The 17,466-nt window shown below is 38.1% G+C and overlaps 1 protein-coding gene across 2 annotated transcripts in view; it reads left to right on the top strand.

Moving 5' to 3' along the window:
• Nucleotides 1-3,379, top strand: part of LOC123746851 (CKLF-like MARVEL transmembrane domain-containing protein 4) — a 158,139-nt gene extending 154,760 nt beyond the window's left edge. For both annotated transcript variants that reach the window (XM_045728657.2, XM_045728669.2), the window contains exon 4: nt 309-3,379. In XM_045728657.2, the coding sequence (XP_045584613.1) occupies nt 309-428 (120 nt within the window). In that variant the 3' untranslated portion in view covers nt 429-3,379. The remainder of the gene's footprint in view (nt 1-308) is intronic.
• The last annotated feature ends 14,087 nt before the right edge of the window (nt 3,380-17,466 follow it).

The following is a 17,466-nucleotide window of genomic DNA, read 5'->3' as shown; positions in this document are numbered from 1 at the left end:
GTTTAAGTCGTCTTTTGATGATAACCACAGTGCCAATAGACAATAGTCTATTGGCACTGTGGTTAGTGCCAATATCGTCTATTGGATGGTCAATAGACGATAACCACTGCCTAAGAGTTAAGCATCATTTGATCTGTCTATCACGTGTATGGTTGTCTGTGTTGTCTCACCCTTGGCTGTGGGGAAGGGTTTTTTGCAAGGCATGCAGAGACCTCATGTTCCTGACATGTACCTACACGAGGCCCATTATTATGTTAAATTTGCATTCTGCACATTTACAATGGTTAAAAAATTATTTTTATTTGCAGGTTTTTGGTGTTTTCAATATGCTGACTTATGCCATTGGTTCCTTCTACTTGTACCGTGACTGGAAGGACTCACATCCGCACTCATCCTTCTCTGGCCCTGTTCTGAAGCGTAACCCATAAACTTGGGGCTAGTTGTTGGAGATCTCCTCAATCATTCAAGAAGCCCCAGTTATTAACTATGGAGCAACTTGTTCTTACCAAGTGCAAACTCTCACCCATTCATGTCACAATTCTGCTCACGTTACAGCTTTACTTTTGAAATTATCTCAAACTGTAAATGGATGTAATTTCCTTACAAGAATTTGAATTATACCAACAAGAAGGAACAAGTGTAATGATCTTCAATGGTATTATGGAAGTTACTTGAGCTTATTTTGATCTCCATATTCATGTGTATGAACTTCTCAGCCTAAAACTATATTTAGGGATGCCATACTACATGTTCTTAAGTCTTGTCCTCATTTGGGGCAGAGCCGCTCAGTTGTTTGTTTAGGTGAGCTTGAGTCAACGCAGCAGCCTATGGGACTCAATAAGTGTCTATACACTTGCCCTCTTGTTATGGCTCAGAATTTGACTTACTTGGCCCAGATCCCTAAAACAGTACAAGCCTTTTTTAGAAGCCATATACAGTTCATTTTTGTATTGGCAAAAAGCTTTCATATATATATTGTTTTGCTTTATCCATAGATTGAAGATTAACCAATCCCTAGTCGACTCAAAAGATGTTTATAAACTGAATTATCTCTTTGAAGTTCAAAAAATGTATTAAAATTATATAAATTTTTACTAATACACTGCCCCTGATTTTGAATGATTAAAAAAAGAAAAGAATATGGAATAGATGATGCCCCTGTTGAAAAAAAGTATACTTTGTACTATATTATAGTCAGTTGGGGCTTGTAAAGATTAATAAGAATAACAGTAGTAAATAGTCAAGTTCTTATATTATGACTTCATTTAGGCTTTAATGTATATTTAACAGGATAAATAATAATTAAAATGTAATTTAATATATTTTCTCGACTACTCACACTAGCACATCGTCAATATTATCTTCTCCCCAATTACAAACAGGTAAGTCATGCTCTCACATTTGGTGGAGAACACACACTATTGTAGCTGTGTGTGTGATAGATATATATATATATATATATATATATATATATATATATATATATATTATACAATATTATGTATATACTATATATACAGTTTATATACATACATATATACACACATACAGTACATACATTTGTATCAGGCAAAGCTTGACAACCTACAAAATGTTTGTGTTTGGAGAGAAGATAATTTGGGTATTAAATATCTTATATCTATATTCATATTTTTATGAGATATAGAATTAATGTCTATGTTAGTTTACATATTAATGCAATATCATTAAAAGATATAACTTTAGAGAAATACAAACTGTTTACAAGAGAAAGAGAGAATAGATTTTGATATACTGGTATATATTTTGTTTAAAATCTATCTGTTTTTACTGAAACACAGTGTGGCTGGTGTAAGATCAGGGGTTTCAACGCTAGCCTGTTAACGAATCCTGCTTGTCAGGTCATTTTGTAATATTATACAGTGTTGTGTATAAATAATCAGCTCCATCCCTTTGTACCTTCTTGCAAATCAATTATTATTATTATTATATGTACTCCTAGAATGCTTGGAGAATTTTAGGACCAGGAATTATCACTGCCATGTGCTGTGTTGCCCATCCTTTGTCACTAACTGTAGACAACATGCGATTTAGAGGATCATGGCGACTGCTGTTAGTTAAACAGCTCTGTTAATAAACATACAGTAACACAGTAAATTGATATACATTCAATTTTTCAACATTGACAAAATAAAGTCTTGGTTTCTTGTGTTAGTTAATGATATGTAAACACAGGCATTTAAGAATTGATTCCCTTATATTAGGCATTTTTTAATTAAATATAAATGAACATACAGTAAAAAAAAAATATAAAATAACTAGGATAACACATGCTGTATTCAGAATTGCTCTGATCCCATTTTAGCTTGATGACAAGATTCATCCATTTGTATTTTGTACAAGGTGCCACCTCCAATATTATCATTTATTGAATGTTATGTGTAATGTTGCCCTCTCGATAATAACCATCTAATGCATGTATCTTAATAATAAATTATTTGTGTAGACTACAAATTGAAGATCTAACAGGCTGGTATTTTTTGATGAACATGTTAAAAACTTTTTTGGATATGATGATAGACAGAAATTTAGATTTTATAATCTATTTGTAGGGAATACTGCATCTCAGTCAAGAAATGTGGCCACTCACCAGTCCATCCCTTCCCAGTTGTACTGCATTGTGTCTGGTGTCTACAGTGATATGATCAAATCTATTTGCAAATTTATTTTTTACTTTGCATATTGTTATTTTTGCAACACTGATAACTATTACTTTCATTCAGTAATAACATAAACAGGAAAAATTCACACTAGCTTATGTTTAGAATTTGTTATTACCGGGTAATATGTACTATGTTGCGTGTATCTTTGAGCTGACATGTATCCTTTGCATATGAATCCAAGTAACAGTTGGCTCATAAGTTTGAATCAAATGTGTTTGTCTCCTTTGTAAATATTTTCTCTCACTTAATACTGACTTTATTCATATTTGGACCTTTGCATTTGTCAAGCATAATTTAATACACTTAATACTGTATATTGTATATTGAGAAATAAAATAATAATGTAAAAATAATGAAGCACAGTGTATATGATATAATCCAATATATTACATTGAAGGAGAATCTGGCCAATTTGCTGCTACCATATTTAATGTCTACAACATAAATCGCAGTAATGAAGGGATTATATCTGTCACTGAAGGAGTCATATCTGTCAAGCTGTTGCTTATAATGTAATTGTTAAAATCTTGTATCAAGAGTTCATCAGTAGCAAGAAAGGCCAAAAAATTATGAAGCATGGATAGTTTGTTTGTAAGTTGTGCTTTTAAAATAATTCTTCAAATTATTTACTTGTGTTTATTGCTTGGAGATATTCAATAAAGAGGATTTTGTAATAAGCAGCCTTTGCCTACACATTTTAACACAGTATTGCACTATTTATGAGCTGCAAGTAACTGCCTGCTAATTTACAAGGTAAATGTACAACAGCTTGTACACTTATTTTGATGTGCCATAATTTGCATAAGACAACGACTTGGGAAATGCTGAATTTAAATTATCATTACAAAACCAAATTGTACATTAAAAAGGTAGAGAAAGATCTATACCAATGAGAATGATCAAATGCAAGGGCAATCATATGGCTTTTAGGTATACATTTATACAATAACAATTCCTACCATAAATACTGTAGTTACATTATATTGGCAGAAAACATTTATATTGAATACATTTTATTGGTTATTCTGTGAGCTGTCTATACATTTTGCTAAGCAGCCCATCTTCCAAAGGTTTCCCAACGTCAAGAAACTATCGTACTAAAGTGTCCTTTCCTAACCTACCAGAGGACCCCAAACAGAAAATGGGACAGTATATCAATTTTGCAAGCTGTTATCATTTTCTAATATGGCAATTTTTGGCCATAGGTAAAGTATGCAACAAAATGTGACACTCTTTTAGGAGGACGGGTTGCGCTAAGTACAGTAAGAAAGGTAACGGAAGGAAAGATGTCGGGCAGTGAACCAGTCATTGAAGTGGCCAAGTATTCAGATAAGTTCTTGTGTGTCTTAATACACTAGTCCTCCAGACTGCATATGAATTATATTCCTTGAAAAATGTGAGCAAATTAAAACTGTACAAACCAAACTTAAGTACAGTTTATGGGAAAGGTAGGGTTGTGTTCCAGAGATCTCTACAAGACCATTTTCCCCATTCTTGCAATAAAATACCTATTTGAACATTATTACTAATACCTTAACACTTTCCAGTCAGAATGAAGTATAAAATACATAGGAGTACCCAGATGCTTTTGGGTAAGTTTGTGGAAGCCCAACCCATGGATCATTTAGTAATCCATGCTGATTCCAAAAGCATTATGCTCTTAATGGAAAAGAATATCTCTTACTGTTTTACATATTTGTATTACTATACAAATATGCTTACATTGAGAGGAACAAGTCTATTCTCTCTGGGAGATCATTTACATATATCAGAAACAGTATAGGTCCAAGGATTCGGTCCGTCTGATTACCACAAGCTACCACAAGCTACACAAGCTTCAGAAAGCTTCCTGGCAATACGTTAGTAATGAATAAATGATATATTTACTCATTATAATGTTGGTGCTGAATGTACAACACGAAAAAACATAATTTTAATCTGAAAAAGTATCTTTTTATAAAGAAATTAGACGAAAATAAAAAGATGGTGACGCCAAATCAAGTCGAAGATCCAAGCTTCGGTTAGGTTAGGTTAGGTTTGGTTTGGTTTAGTTAAGTTAGGTTAGGTTAGGATAGGTTAGGTTAGGTTAGGTCAGCCTAACTTAACATATCATATTTATTCATTACTAACGTATTGCCAGGAAACTTTCTGAAGCTTGTGTAGCTTGTGGTAGCTTGTGATAATTAGACGGACCCCAAGGATTGATCCCTGTGGGACTCCACTGGTTATGCTTCGTCACTCTGAGACCTTCCCCCTCACAGTGACTGTCTTCTGTTGCTTAGGTACTCCCTTATCTGGTGGAATATCTTCCCTTTCACTCCCACCTGCATCTCCAGCTTGTGCACTAGTCTCTCATGTGATACTGTGTCAAAAGCTTTCTGGCAATCCAAAAATATGCAGTCTGCCCAGCTCTCTCTATCTTGCCTGGTCATAGAATTCAATTAATCCTGTGAGGCATAATTTGCCATCCCTGAACCCATGCTGATGTTGTGTTAGAAAGTTCTTTTGCTCCAGATGTTCCACTAGTTTTTTTTTCACAAGTGCTACATAGCTTTCCCAACTTGGTGCCTTCTTTTGATAATTACTTACTTTTTTTTTGCACAATCTTCTCCATCATCTTGCATGGTATGCAAGTTAGGTACACTGGCCTGTAGTTCAATGCCTCCTGTCTATCACCCTTGTATATTGGGACTACATTGGCCATCCTCCAAATTTTTGGCAGTTCACCTGTTACCAGTGATTTGTTGTACACCATAGATAGTGGCAGGCACAGAACTTCTGCTCCTTCCTTTAGTATCCATGGTGAGATTCCATCCGGGCCTATAGCCTTTGTTACATTGCTGTATCTTTGTCACAAAATTCGTCAGTGAAACACTTGTTCTGGAAGTGTTCCAACAAAATCAGTTGTGAGTCGTGTGTAAACCGTTTTTCATTCATAAACAGGGGGCAAGGGGTTTGGCAGGTGCATGGAATCATTTTTGGGTCTTTGTTTGGAGGACGGCTGATTATAATACGAATTTATATTTGAGAAAATTCCTGTTTTGAATGAACAGCATATAAAAATCGACCAATGGATGTAATGAACTCGAGTCGAGGACGGGCTGGGCAGAGTACAGACGGGTTCATTCTCGACGCACAATCAAGAATTCCGAAATCGAATCCCGGGCAGGACAGAAGTGGTGGGGTACATTTCCTTTCACCTACTGCTTCTGTTCACCTAGCAGTGAGTAGGTACTCAGGAGTTAGTCAGCATATTGTGGGGTTGCATCCTTGGCAGGGAAGTAATTTGGCCTTGGTGAGGAGGGACCACGATATAAGCCTAACATGTATGAATATAGTCTGGTTTCCTGTCCCCTGACACAATGAATTATATGTACCCTGTATCACCACATATACTCCGTACCACCACATGTTCTCTGTACCCACACATGGATTCTTTACCCCCACATGTACTCTGCAGCTCATCCTCAAACAGCTGATGGGTATTGGGTAATATATATGAAAAAACAATCAATTTATTATACAGTTCATGCATAATGGGAATGGTCAGTAATTCGGGCTTGTGGAACACAGAGCACAAAGGATGGCACAGAGACCTTGTAGGACTGAGCACACAGTGCTCCAAATTTAGCTAAATCATTTGCTCATAAGGAGGGAATTAATTACCATCTCTGATTGCCTTTGAGGAGCCTCAAGAGTACCAATATTCTGAGAAAATCAAGAAAATATAGTTGACTTGAAGCAACGTTAAATGATGAATAATAATAATTATTAGAATTATTAATTAAAATTATAGTTCACCTATGGTATACATAGCTACCACCTATGGCTCCTTACATTAGTATTTTGGATGATTTTAAGTCTTAATAATTATGATTGTAGTAAAGTCGTCAGCAAAGATGATAGATGTTGACGGATGAATACTCTCTTTACTAAAATAGTTTACTCTTTACTGAAAATAGTTAAAACAAGTTATAGTAAGCCTCCATTCTGTGTCAACTAATGTTTCAACCCATGATTTAAGCCACTATTCTACAGTGCATCCAGTTAAAGGTTAGCACTTAGCAGAAATCATGGTGCTTCTCAGTAAATTATAATACAGTACAGTACTCATACATTATTACATGTAATAATGATGCTTTCGCTAAAACATTATATATTGTTGGACAAACCACACACTAGAAATTGAAAAGACGACGACGTTTCGATCTGTCCTGGACCATTATTTTATATTTTTTTGAGATATATACAAGAGTTGTTACATTCTTGTACAGCCACTAGTATGCTTAGCGTTTCGGGCAGGTCCCTGAAATACGACCCCCACGAAGAATTGTTTTTACAACCAAGTACCAATTTACTGTTGAGTTAAACAGAGGCTACAGTTAAGGATTTGCACCCAGTAAACAGGTGGGAGGCCCGGATGGATTTGCGCTCAGTAAATAGGTGGGAGGCACCTCCCCGGCCAGGATACGAACCCAGGACAAAGCGCTCGCGGAACGCCAGATGAGTGTCTTACCACTGCACCACGGAGACTGGTAAAGACTGGTAATTATCAAGTCGATTGTCTTGATAATGATTCCACAATCGGCTTGATAATAGTCCAGGACGGACCGAAACGTCGTCGTCTCTTCAGTTTCTAGTGTGTGGTTTGGTCAACATTTTTCAGCCATGTTAAATTCTGATTCTGCTATTGAGTTCAATAGGCTCTTCTCTTCCATTGGGTCATCCCTTGCAAATGACATTCCATCTTCCAGTACTGATGTTAAAGACTATCTTACAGGTAACTATCCACAATCTCTGTACCTAAAGCCTACAAATTCCACTAACGTTAATGAGATAATCCTTTCCCTTAAAACCAAGTCTAGTGCCCTTGAGGAGATACCAACTTTAATTTACAAAAAAGCCTCCAGATCTTTAGCCCCTGCTATTGCATTGCTCTTCAACAAGTCACTTGAACTCCAAACCTTTCCAGATATTCTAAAAAAAGCAAGAGTAACTCCTGTCCACAAATGTGGTGATCTCACAGATGTTAACAACTACAGACCTATATCAATCCTGCCTAACTTGTCAAAAATATTTGAAAAACTATTCTACAAGCAGCTTTACTCTTATCTAGAAAAACACAATATACTTAGCTCTTGTCAATATGGCTTCAGACCCAAAAAAAGCACTAACGATGCACTTATTAGTATGATTAACTTGATTCATGCAGCTCTTGGTAAAAATGAGTTTCCTGTTGGGTTATTTGTGGACCTGCGTAAGGCTTTTGACACTGTCAACCACCAAAACCTTCTTCTTAAATTACATCATTATGGAGTCAGAGGACACTCCCTACAATACCTCAAGTCTTACCATACTGACAGGCTCCAGTATGTTTCTGTGAACAATTCAATTTCTCCCACCCTACCCATCAACATCGGTGTTCCTCAGGGCAGCATACTTGGCCCTCTCCTCTTTCTCATCTACATTAATGACCTTCCAAATGCCTCCCAACACCTCAAACCAATTCTATTTGCTGACGATACAACCTTCATTTACTCCAGTTCTGACCCCCTTGCTCTAAATGCCACAGTAAATACTGAGCTAAATAAAGTCCATCTTTGGCTAACTGCCAACAAACTCACCCTTAACATTGACAAAACTTTCTATATTCTGTTTGGTAATAAATCCTCTAATCAAATAAATCTCAGAATAAACAATACCCAAATTTGTAACAAAATGGATGACAAATTCCTTGGCGTTCCCATTGACCAGCGAGCTGAATTTCCAGGGACACATTCTAAATATATCAAAAAAAGTTTCAAAAACTGTTGGCATTCTTTTTAAGATCAAATATTATGTAACTCACCCTGCCCTGGTGACGCTCTATTACTCCCTCATCTATCCATATCTCAACTATGGTATTTGTGCTTGGGGTTCTACTACCCAAAATCATTTACGTCCTCTAATTACTCAACACAAAGCTGCTATTAGGACAATATCCAACTCTGGCCCCAGACATCACTCGGCGGTCCGTCTAATGCAGTCCGTCTTTGCAGTCGGGGACTGGTCAAGTCGTGTACTGCAATTTCGGATACCGGGCTAGAAACAACTTCGTTCACTGAGAAGTTTGTACATACAAACCATTCCGTTCGTATATGCGCTGGTTTGTGTTCGCTGTTGTTCTCGTCTGAATAAATACATGTTGGCACTTGTTCATATAATTAGCGCTTCCATTATTAAAATTATTTATCTATTATTAGAATAACAAGGTGCAAACCATACCCCCTTACAGTTGAAATCTATTTCAGATTCAGATTCAGATTCAGATGTTTATTCAGGTAAGGTATATACATACAAGTGATGTTACATTAATGGATTGATATATAGAAAGAGCTAGTACATACAATGCCTAAAGCCACTATTACGCAATGCGTTTCGGGCAAAATATATATATTTATTTATATACAAGAAGGTACATTGGGTTGCGAGAGTACATAACATATATTAAGAGGTACATTGTAGCAAGATTTGAGATTAAAGGATTTAAGACTAACACGTTTAGAAACAAGGCTCCCCCGAAGGAGGCTATTATTTGTTATGCACCCCATACTCAACCAGTAAGTAATGGAGCAAAACATAGATTACATGGTCATAAAGTCTTAATCAGACCAATTCAATTCAATTTCTTTCTTTATTATGCACCCCATACCCATCCCGTGGGCGGTGGTGTAAAGGATTACAGAGGCACATAATCGGTTCAGGAACTGAACCCTCTAGTTCGTTTAGCTAAGCAAATAACAATTTGTGACGCTAGTTACAAAATTATTAATATTATATATACATGTACACACTCTCATACATACATGTACATATATATATACGTATACATATATACATACACATACATATCTAATCACCTACACAAATACACACATCAATAATCTTTGTGTCACAAGTGATCAACAAGAGGCTCACAACAGTCACTATACAAGGCACTTTACATCTATGGTGAGTCACACAGTTACTAGTCTTGCTGCACACCCACCCAACTGGGCGGCAGCTTTACAGTCATGTGCTCCACACCCACCCAACTGGGCGGCAGCTTTACAGTCATGTGCTCCACACCCACCCAACTGGGCGGCAGCTTTACAGTCATGTGCATGCATTACCTACAGTAAGCAAATTTTGGATACTTCGCTAAAATTTCGAGCATCACATCATTATGAATGAAGTACTTACACATTTCTTGAACACTATTGATGGTGTTATCTCTAAATTCCGCGATTTTTTCACATTCCATTATATAATGACGCAAAGTACGCGAATAGTTCTGCTGACAGAGTTTACATTTAGTCAAATCTACATCAGCAGATGTTACAAACTCCCAGAGGTACTTGTAACCGAGCCTAAGCCTAGCAGTGGTAACATCTAGAAGTCTGCTAACATTATTGGATGACCCATAGACGTGCTGTTCTTCCTGCATAATAGAATGATGATAGATGGAGTAACTGGTGTGAATTTCACTTTGCCTCAAGTCTCCGAAATTTAGTTGATGTTCCTGGGATATTGCTGCCCTCAGGCTGCTCAAAGGCAGTCCAAGTTTGTAATCAATTCCCTCTTTACGAGCAAAAGTCTTGGGCAACTCATCAGTTCTCAGTGGTTATTTTTACATTATCATTTACAACTAACTTAAGTTAAATAACAACCAGTAAACAGACTGCTGTTTTCTAATTCTAGTTCAGGCACTTCCTGGGATAAAACGCGAACATTCCTTGAGGAACTGTGAGGTGCTTACCTGTTTTTCCTCGTAACGGTCCCAAAGCCTCCACAAATGTTCCTGTTTCTCTTTATTGCCCTTGCGGCGACTGGACTTTAGCTTTTGATCAGAAACCAGTTGGCATTGCAAGGTTACCAGGGACGCCTCACGGTATAGTAAGGGGATTAAAATATATATAAAGCCAAGTTGTCCCTCACTGCCCTTTGATTCAGACGCTGGTGCCATCCTTCTACGTCATTGTTGGTCCTCACCAGTCGTCTAAATGCACACCAGTTCCCCAATTCTCACACACTATTGCACAACCACGTATTTTTTTATGTAATGAGTTAATTGTGTCGTTAAGGGTGGACTGCTAGCCGACTTTTCTAATTCAGCAAACGCCTTACAATTATGTAGTACATACGTACCACATAAGTACGTGTGTGTTATACACGTACACACACACACATACCTAGCTTGTCAAGCACAAGACGAAGCTTGAAAAAGTTTGGTGGTATGCCAATAGGCTAGTCCCAGGGCTAAGAGGCATGAGTTACGAGGACAGGCTGCGAGAAATGCACCTCGTGACACTGGAAGACAGAAGAGTAAGGGGAGACATGATCACTACCTACAAAATTCTCAGAGCAATTGATAGGGTACATAAAGATAAACTGTTTAACACGAGTGGTAGGCGAACAAGGGGACACAGGTGGAAACTTAGTACCCAAATGAGCCACTGGGATGTTAGAAAGAACTTTTTCAGTGTCAGAGTAGTTAATAGATGGAATGCATTAGGCAGTGATGTGGTGGAGGCTGACTCCATACACAGTTTCAAATGCAGATATGATAGAGCCCAGTAGGCTCAGGAATCTGTACATCAGTTGATTGCCAGTTGAGAGGTGGGACCAAAGAGCCAGAGCTCAACCCCCGCAACCACAACTAGGTGAGTATACACACGCACACACACACGTGCACACACACACGTACACACACACACACACAGACACAAACAGACACAAACATACACACACTAATGCCTCTATTCACTTTGCAGTAAATAGTAACCTGAAAGTCAGGAAGCTGCTAAAGGCTGCATCTTGGGGATGTGTGAGTGTGTTAGATAAAAATATATGTTGTTTAGATATGATGGAGGAAAAGAGGCCGAGAGTCGGTACATTAGACAACCGACGCTTAGAAAGGCGGGGTCCAAGAGCTAACAGCTAAATCTTGGAAATAATAAATTAAAATATTTAATACACACACATACATGTTTCACATGAATTTGGCTGAGGGCACACTGAGGGCTGATGGCCCCGTCGACGGGGCAGGAAGTCGGCGGTTGATCAAAGGCCTCCCGGCCCCCATCCTTCACATACCTGAGGATTTTTCCGGCTTAATTTTAAACGGAAGTAATGTCTTGGCATTTACGGCTTCAGCGGGTGGGTGGGTCCGTGGGTTTATTACACTATGAGTGAAAACAATCGCCTATTCTCTATTTTATATTGCCGCTTGTAGAGCTAGAAGCTGTTGCCTCTTGTGTGCGTTGCACAAGGGAATTAATATCTGGATTAATATCTTTGAATATTTCCAGTATTTTTTAAGGTATCGCTTAAATACCGAAGATACTGCTATTGGACACCGCTTAATTGACAATGTCTCAACAACGCAGACTGAAGATGTGCGTGGCTCCTGCTATTGCAATGATGCTCATTTGCTTTTCAATGATGCGCCTTAGTTGTCCCCTCTCTAACTTACCGTTCTAAATACCCCTTCTCCATCTCTCGCAAACATTCCCCCCTCATACATCTCCCCCCTTTCCTCCTGTCCCCCTGTCCATCTTTGTCCCCCTGTCCATCTTTGTCCCCGTGTCCCTCACTTTGTCCCCCTACTCACATTTTCTGTCCTCTGTCCCCGATCCCTTTCCCCCTGTCCCCCTTTCTGTCCCCCTGTCCTCCCTTTCCATCTCTCTGTCCCCCTGTCCCTCTGTCTCTGTCCCTCTGTTCCTGCCCCTCTGTCTCTGTCCCTGTCCCCCTCTCCGTCCCTGTCTCCCTCTGTCCCTGTCTCACTCTCTGTCCCACTGCCCCCCTCTGTTCCCCCGTCCCTTCTCTGGCCCTGTCCGTCTGTCCCTGTCCCTCTGTCTCTGCCTCTCCTCGTTTCTGACATTCTCTGTGTCAGCCTTTCTCTCTGTCTCTTTCCTCGCTCTATCTCTGTCATTCTCTCACTGACTTTGCATATCCTTATCTATCCGTCCCTGTGTCTAACATTCTCTCCCTGACTCTGTCTATATCTATTTCTCTGTCTCGGTCTTCATCTCTTTCTCTCTCTCTCCCCTTACATACATACATACATTCATACATACATACATACATACATACATACATACATACATACATACATACATACATACATACATACATACATTTATTTAACACATGTGGTACACGCACAAGGGGACACAGGTGGAAGCTGAGTACCCAAATGAGCCACAGAGATTATAGAAAGAACTTTTCAGTGTCAGAGTAGTTAATAAATGGAATGCATTAGGCAGTAATGTGGTGGAGGCTGACTCCATACACAGTTTCAAATGTAGATATGACAGAACCCAGTAGGCTCAGGAATCTGTGTGTTAGATAAATTTATACCTTAGTTTTTTATACCTAGGTATAAAAAACTCGAAGATGTTTAAGCTCTATTCAGTTAAAGTTGTGTGTGTGTGTGTAAACTAAAGTCTTTGAAAATGTAATAAGTTTTACGAAACGCGCTCAAGTGTCGCGTCAGACTAGAAATAAAAATGAATTTTGGAGAATTGATTTTTGAATTACCATCAACAGTGAAAAGAAACGTAAGAAAGATCGAGAAAATTCGTGTTAGAATTATTAATCTTACTTTTTCGGTCATATTTAATAATATATGTCTACAGGAAAGACTGCTACCAAAATATACTAATATATATATATATGTCGTACCTAGTAGCCAGAACGCACTTCTCAGCCTAATATGCAAGGCCCGATTTGCCTAATAAGCCAAGTTTTCATGAATTAATTGTTTTTCGACTACCTAACCTACCTAACCTAACCTAACCTAACTTTTTCGGGTACCTAACCTAACCTAACCTATAAAGATAGGTTAGGTAGGGTTGGTTAGGTTTGGTCATATATCTACGTTAATTTTAACTCCAATAAAAAAAAATGACCTCATACATAATGAAATGGGTAGCTTTATCATTTCATAAGAAAAAAATAGAGAAAATATAATAATTCAGGAGAACTTGGCTTATTAGGCAAATTTGGCCTTGCATAGTAAGCTGAGAAGTGCGTTCTGGCTACTAGGTACGACATTATATATATATATATATATATATATATATATATATATATATATATATATATGTACATGTATGTATGAGTGTGTGTACATGTGTATACAACATTAATAATTTTGTAACTAGCGTCAAACATTGTTATTTGCTAAGCTAAACGAATCAGTTCCTGAACCGATTATGTGCCTCTGTAATCCTTTACACCACCGCCCACGGGATGGGTATGGGGTGCATAATAAAGAAAGCAATAGAAGAAATTGAAATTGCATAATACGGTTATTGACATTCAATAATAGTAAGATAAAGCAATGAGGACCAAATGGGAGACAAGTGATCAGATGAATATTACAGACTCAAGGGTAGCCTTCTCTTCTTGTATATAAATGAAAAAATAAATTCGTTTGTTTAATTCTAATGCTTGTAGGCGAGAACAGTTGTGAACGCCAGCTAGCGCACAAGTACATGAGCGCCCAAAATACTTTTACACAAAAGACATGTACAGACAGGCGTGTGGCTTCTGACTTCTTATTTATTGATTAATATTAAATATTAGGCGCTTACCTATAATAATTATCATTTTATACAGGTATAACTATCACATAATAAATTTAAAAGGAGTTTACCCAAAAACTGACAGAAGTGTTGTGTTTTGTGCGTTGTATCGTGTTTGTGGGCATTCGGGTGTGTTGTGTTTACGCTGGCGGGCGGCGTCCTTACCAACTCCGGATTATGTCTATTACATCACTAAACTTCATTTAATAACTATATGCCTGTTAAGTAGAAGATTTTAATTGTTAATAGCATTATATTGTCGTTTTAATATGAAACACGTACACATATGCGAAACGTCCAAAGCTGGTGTCCGAAGTGGTAAAAATATTAGTGTGCGATGTTGTCAATGTACGGAGTGTCTTGTATCCTTTGCAGTCTCCGTGGTGTAGTGGTAAGACACTCGTCTGGCGTTCCGCGAGCGCTATGTCATGGGTTCGTATCCTGGCCGGGGAGGATTTACTGGGCGCAATTCCTTAACGGTAGCCTCTGTTTAACGCAACAGTAAAATGTGTACTTGGATGAAAAAACGATTCTTCGCGGCAGGGGATCGTATTCCAGGGACCATAGGATTAAGGACTTGCCCGAAACACTACGCGTACTAGTGGCTGTACAAGAATATAACAACTCTTGTATATATCTCAAAAAAAAAAAATAAATAAAATAATTACCACAAGCTACACAAAGCTTCCTGGCAATATGTTAGTAATGAATAAATATGATATATTTACTCATTATAATGTTGGTGCTGAATGTACAACACGAGAAAACATAATTTTAATCTGAAAAAGTATATTTTTATTAAGAAATTAGACGAAAATAAAGAGCTGGTGACACCAAATAAAGTCGACGATCCAAGCGTCGGTTAGGTTAGGTTAGGTTTGGTTTGGTTAAGTTAGGTTAGGTTAGGTTAGGTCAGCCTAACCTACCATATCATATTTATTCATTACTAACGTATTGCCAGGAAGCTTTCTGAAGCTTGTGTAGCTTGTGGTAATTAGACGGACCCTCACTCGGTACCCCTACTCAAATCTTTGAATATGTTAGATATTAAGTCACTGCACATTCTCTCATGTGTATTATACATATATAAAACGCTGAACTGTAATGCCAATCCTGACCTCAAAAGCTTCATAGAAGGTTGTAGCAGAACCCCATGAGCACCACACCAGAAACAAATACAGTTTTGATATTCCAAGAGTACGACTTAATCAAACTAGAAATGCTCTACAAATCAAGGTACCCAGAATGTGGAATGACTTTCCCAATCATGTTAAAGACTGTACCTCTCTCAACCAATTTAAGATAAAAACGAAGCACTACCTAATAAATTCCCTGTAACCTACCTTACCCCTCTATTGTCAACCCATGTCTGTTTTTTTTTTAAACCGCTGTTTGTCGACCTAATTATATTTGTGGCTCTTTCAGCCATGTCCATGAACATGGCTCTTTCAGCCATGTTCCCCCCTTTCCTATTTTTATTTTTATTTGTTCTCAGCACATTTTATACTTTAAACTCAATTAGTATTAAGTTTTAGTCTTTAATGTTTTTCCTGCCCGAAACGCTTTGCGTAATAGTGGCTTTAGGCATTGTATGTACTAGTTCTATCTATAAACCTAGCAATTTTTGTAAAAATCTCTTGTGTGTATGTACCTTACCTGAATAAATATTTATTTATTTATTTATTTAATTTATTTATTTATTTATTTATGTTATTGTGATTCATTATCTGCAACATTATATACAATAGTGTAAGCTTTGAAAATCTTAGAGAATGGATTGTAGGAACGTCAACAGAAAACGATGTGACGTTGGAATATCTATTGGATACACTATTGTAAACAGGATGGATATAGAATCTACAAGTCACACGATGTTTATGTTGGTCCACTACCACGTGTTGGATGGTGTTGGTGGTTCTTACAGTCTGAGACACAAACCGGGGTTTTACACAATTCCCCCATGCACTCTGGCTCTGTTAACAAGCTATTCTACCTCTTCGCCTTAACTTCAGTACACCAAGGAACAAGCAACATGGAGGGAGGGGAAAAGTAACATGGAGGAGGGGAAAACCACATGGAGGGGAAGAAGCCACATGGAGGGGGGAAAAGCCACATGGAGGGTGGGGGGGGGCAAAGCAACATGGAGGGGGGTGGGGGGCAAAGCAACATGGAGGGGGGTGGGGGGCAAAGCAACATGGAGGGGGGTGGGGGGAAGCAACATGGAGGGGGGAAAGCAACATGGAGGGGGGGAAGAAACATGGTGGGGGGGGGGGGAAAGCAACATGGAGGGGGGGGGAAAGCAACATGTGTCGGAGAACCCGACACCATTTACTAATGTTACATGCATTATGCAGATAATATTGCTGTTGTTGTATACACAAGTTAACCCATAGAAAATGTAGCTTGTAGTGGAATTTTCCATCAATAGAAAACGGGATATCATTGCCACATAGTACTATAAATTCACCAGCTATTCTGTTGGGAATTATTCTTAAATACATTAGTCTTTGGACTTTTAATATCATAAAAACATCTCATTTGAATTAACTTAATTATCAGTATCAAAATAGAGTAAATGTGACCCTTCTATCACCTATTAACATTGGATAAGGAGAGCCAAGGTATCTGTAGTGAGAGGGGGTCAGCCATTGTTTGTTAAGACCAGAGTCGTGGAGCAAATTCAGCTCCTATGATTTCTCTTGGACAAAGTGTTATGGAGATCGACTTAAGTGTTCTGCCATCATCAACACGCTGTCAACAACCACAAGGGAAGTGTCTAACCGAAACCCGTTTATCTAATAATTTCTGGCCAGTTAATGTTAGGTAGAGAAAGGACGAACCGGTTATAACACAAACAATCGACTCAACACAGGTAATTAATCCTTGGTCCTTATCTAATATTCAGTGTTTTCTCTGATATAGCTGTCATATATTAGGATTCCGGCTTACAGCTAGTGCCCTTTGACAGGAACAAGAAGAGGAAGCAAGAATTAATCTTGGTACATCAGTTACTATGGGTGATGGAAGCTAGCCTCACACGAGGATAATTTGGTGTCTACATCCTAGTTATATCTGGTGGACTAAGCCTGCTGTACAATAAGATAAGGCACCTCCAATTTATTTATTAATATATGTAGTTAATACTGTAGTTTGAT

The sequence above is a fragment of the Procambarus clarkii genome, chromosome 10, assembly GCF_040958095.1.
Source record: "Procambarus clarkii isolate CNS0578487 chromosome 10, FALCON_Pclarkii_2.0, whole genome shotgun sequence".
NCBI classification, from domain to species: Eukaryota; Metazoa; Arthropoda; class Malacostraca; order Decapoda; family Cambaridae; genus Procambarus; species Procambarus clarkii.
Note: the sequence above shows the minus strand (reverse complement) of the source record. Positions and strands in the feature narration are given on the sequence as shown.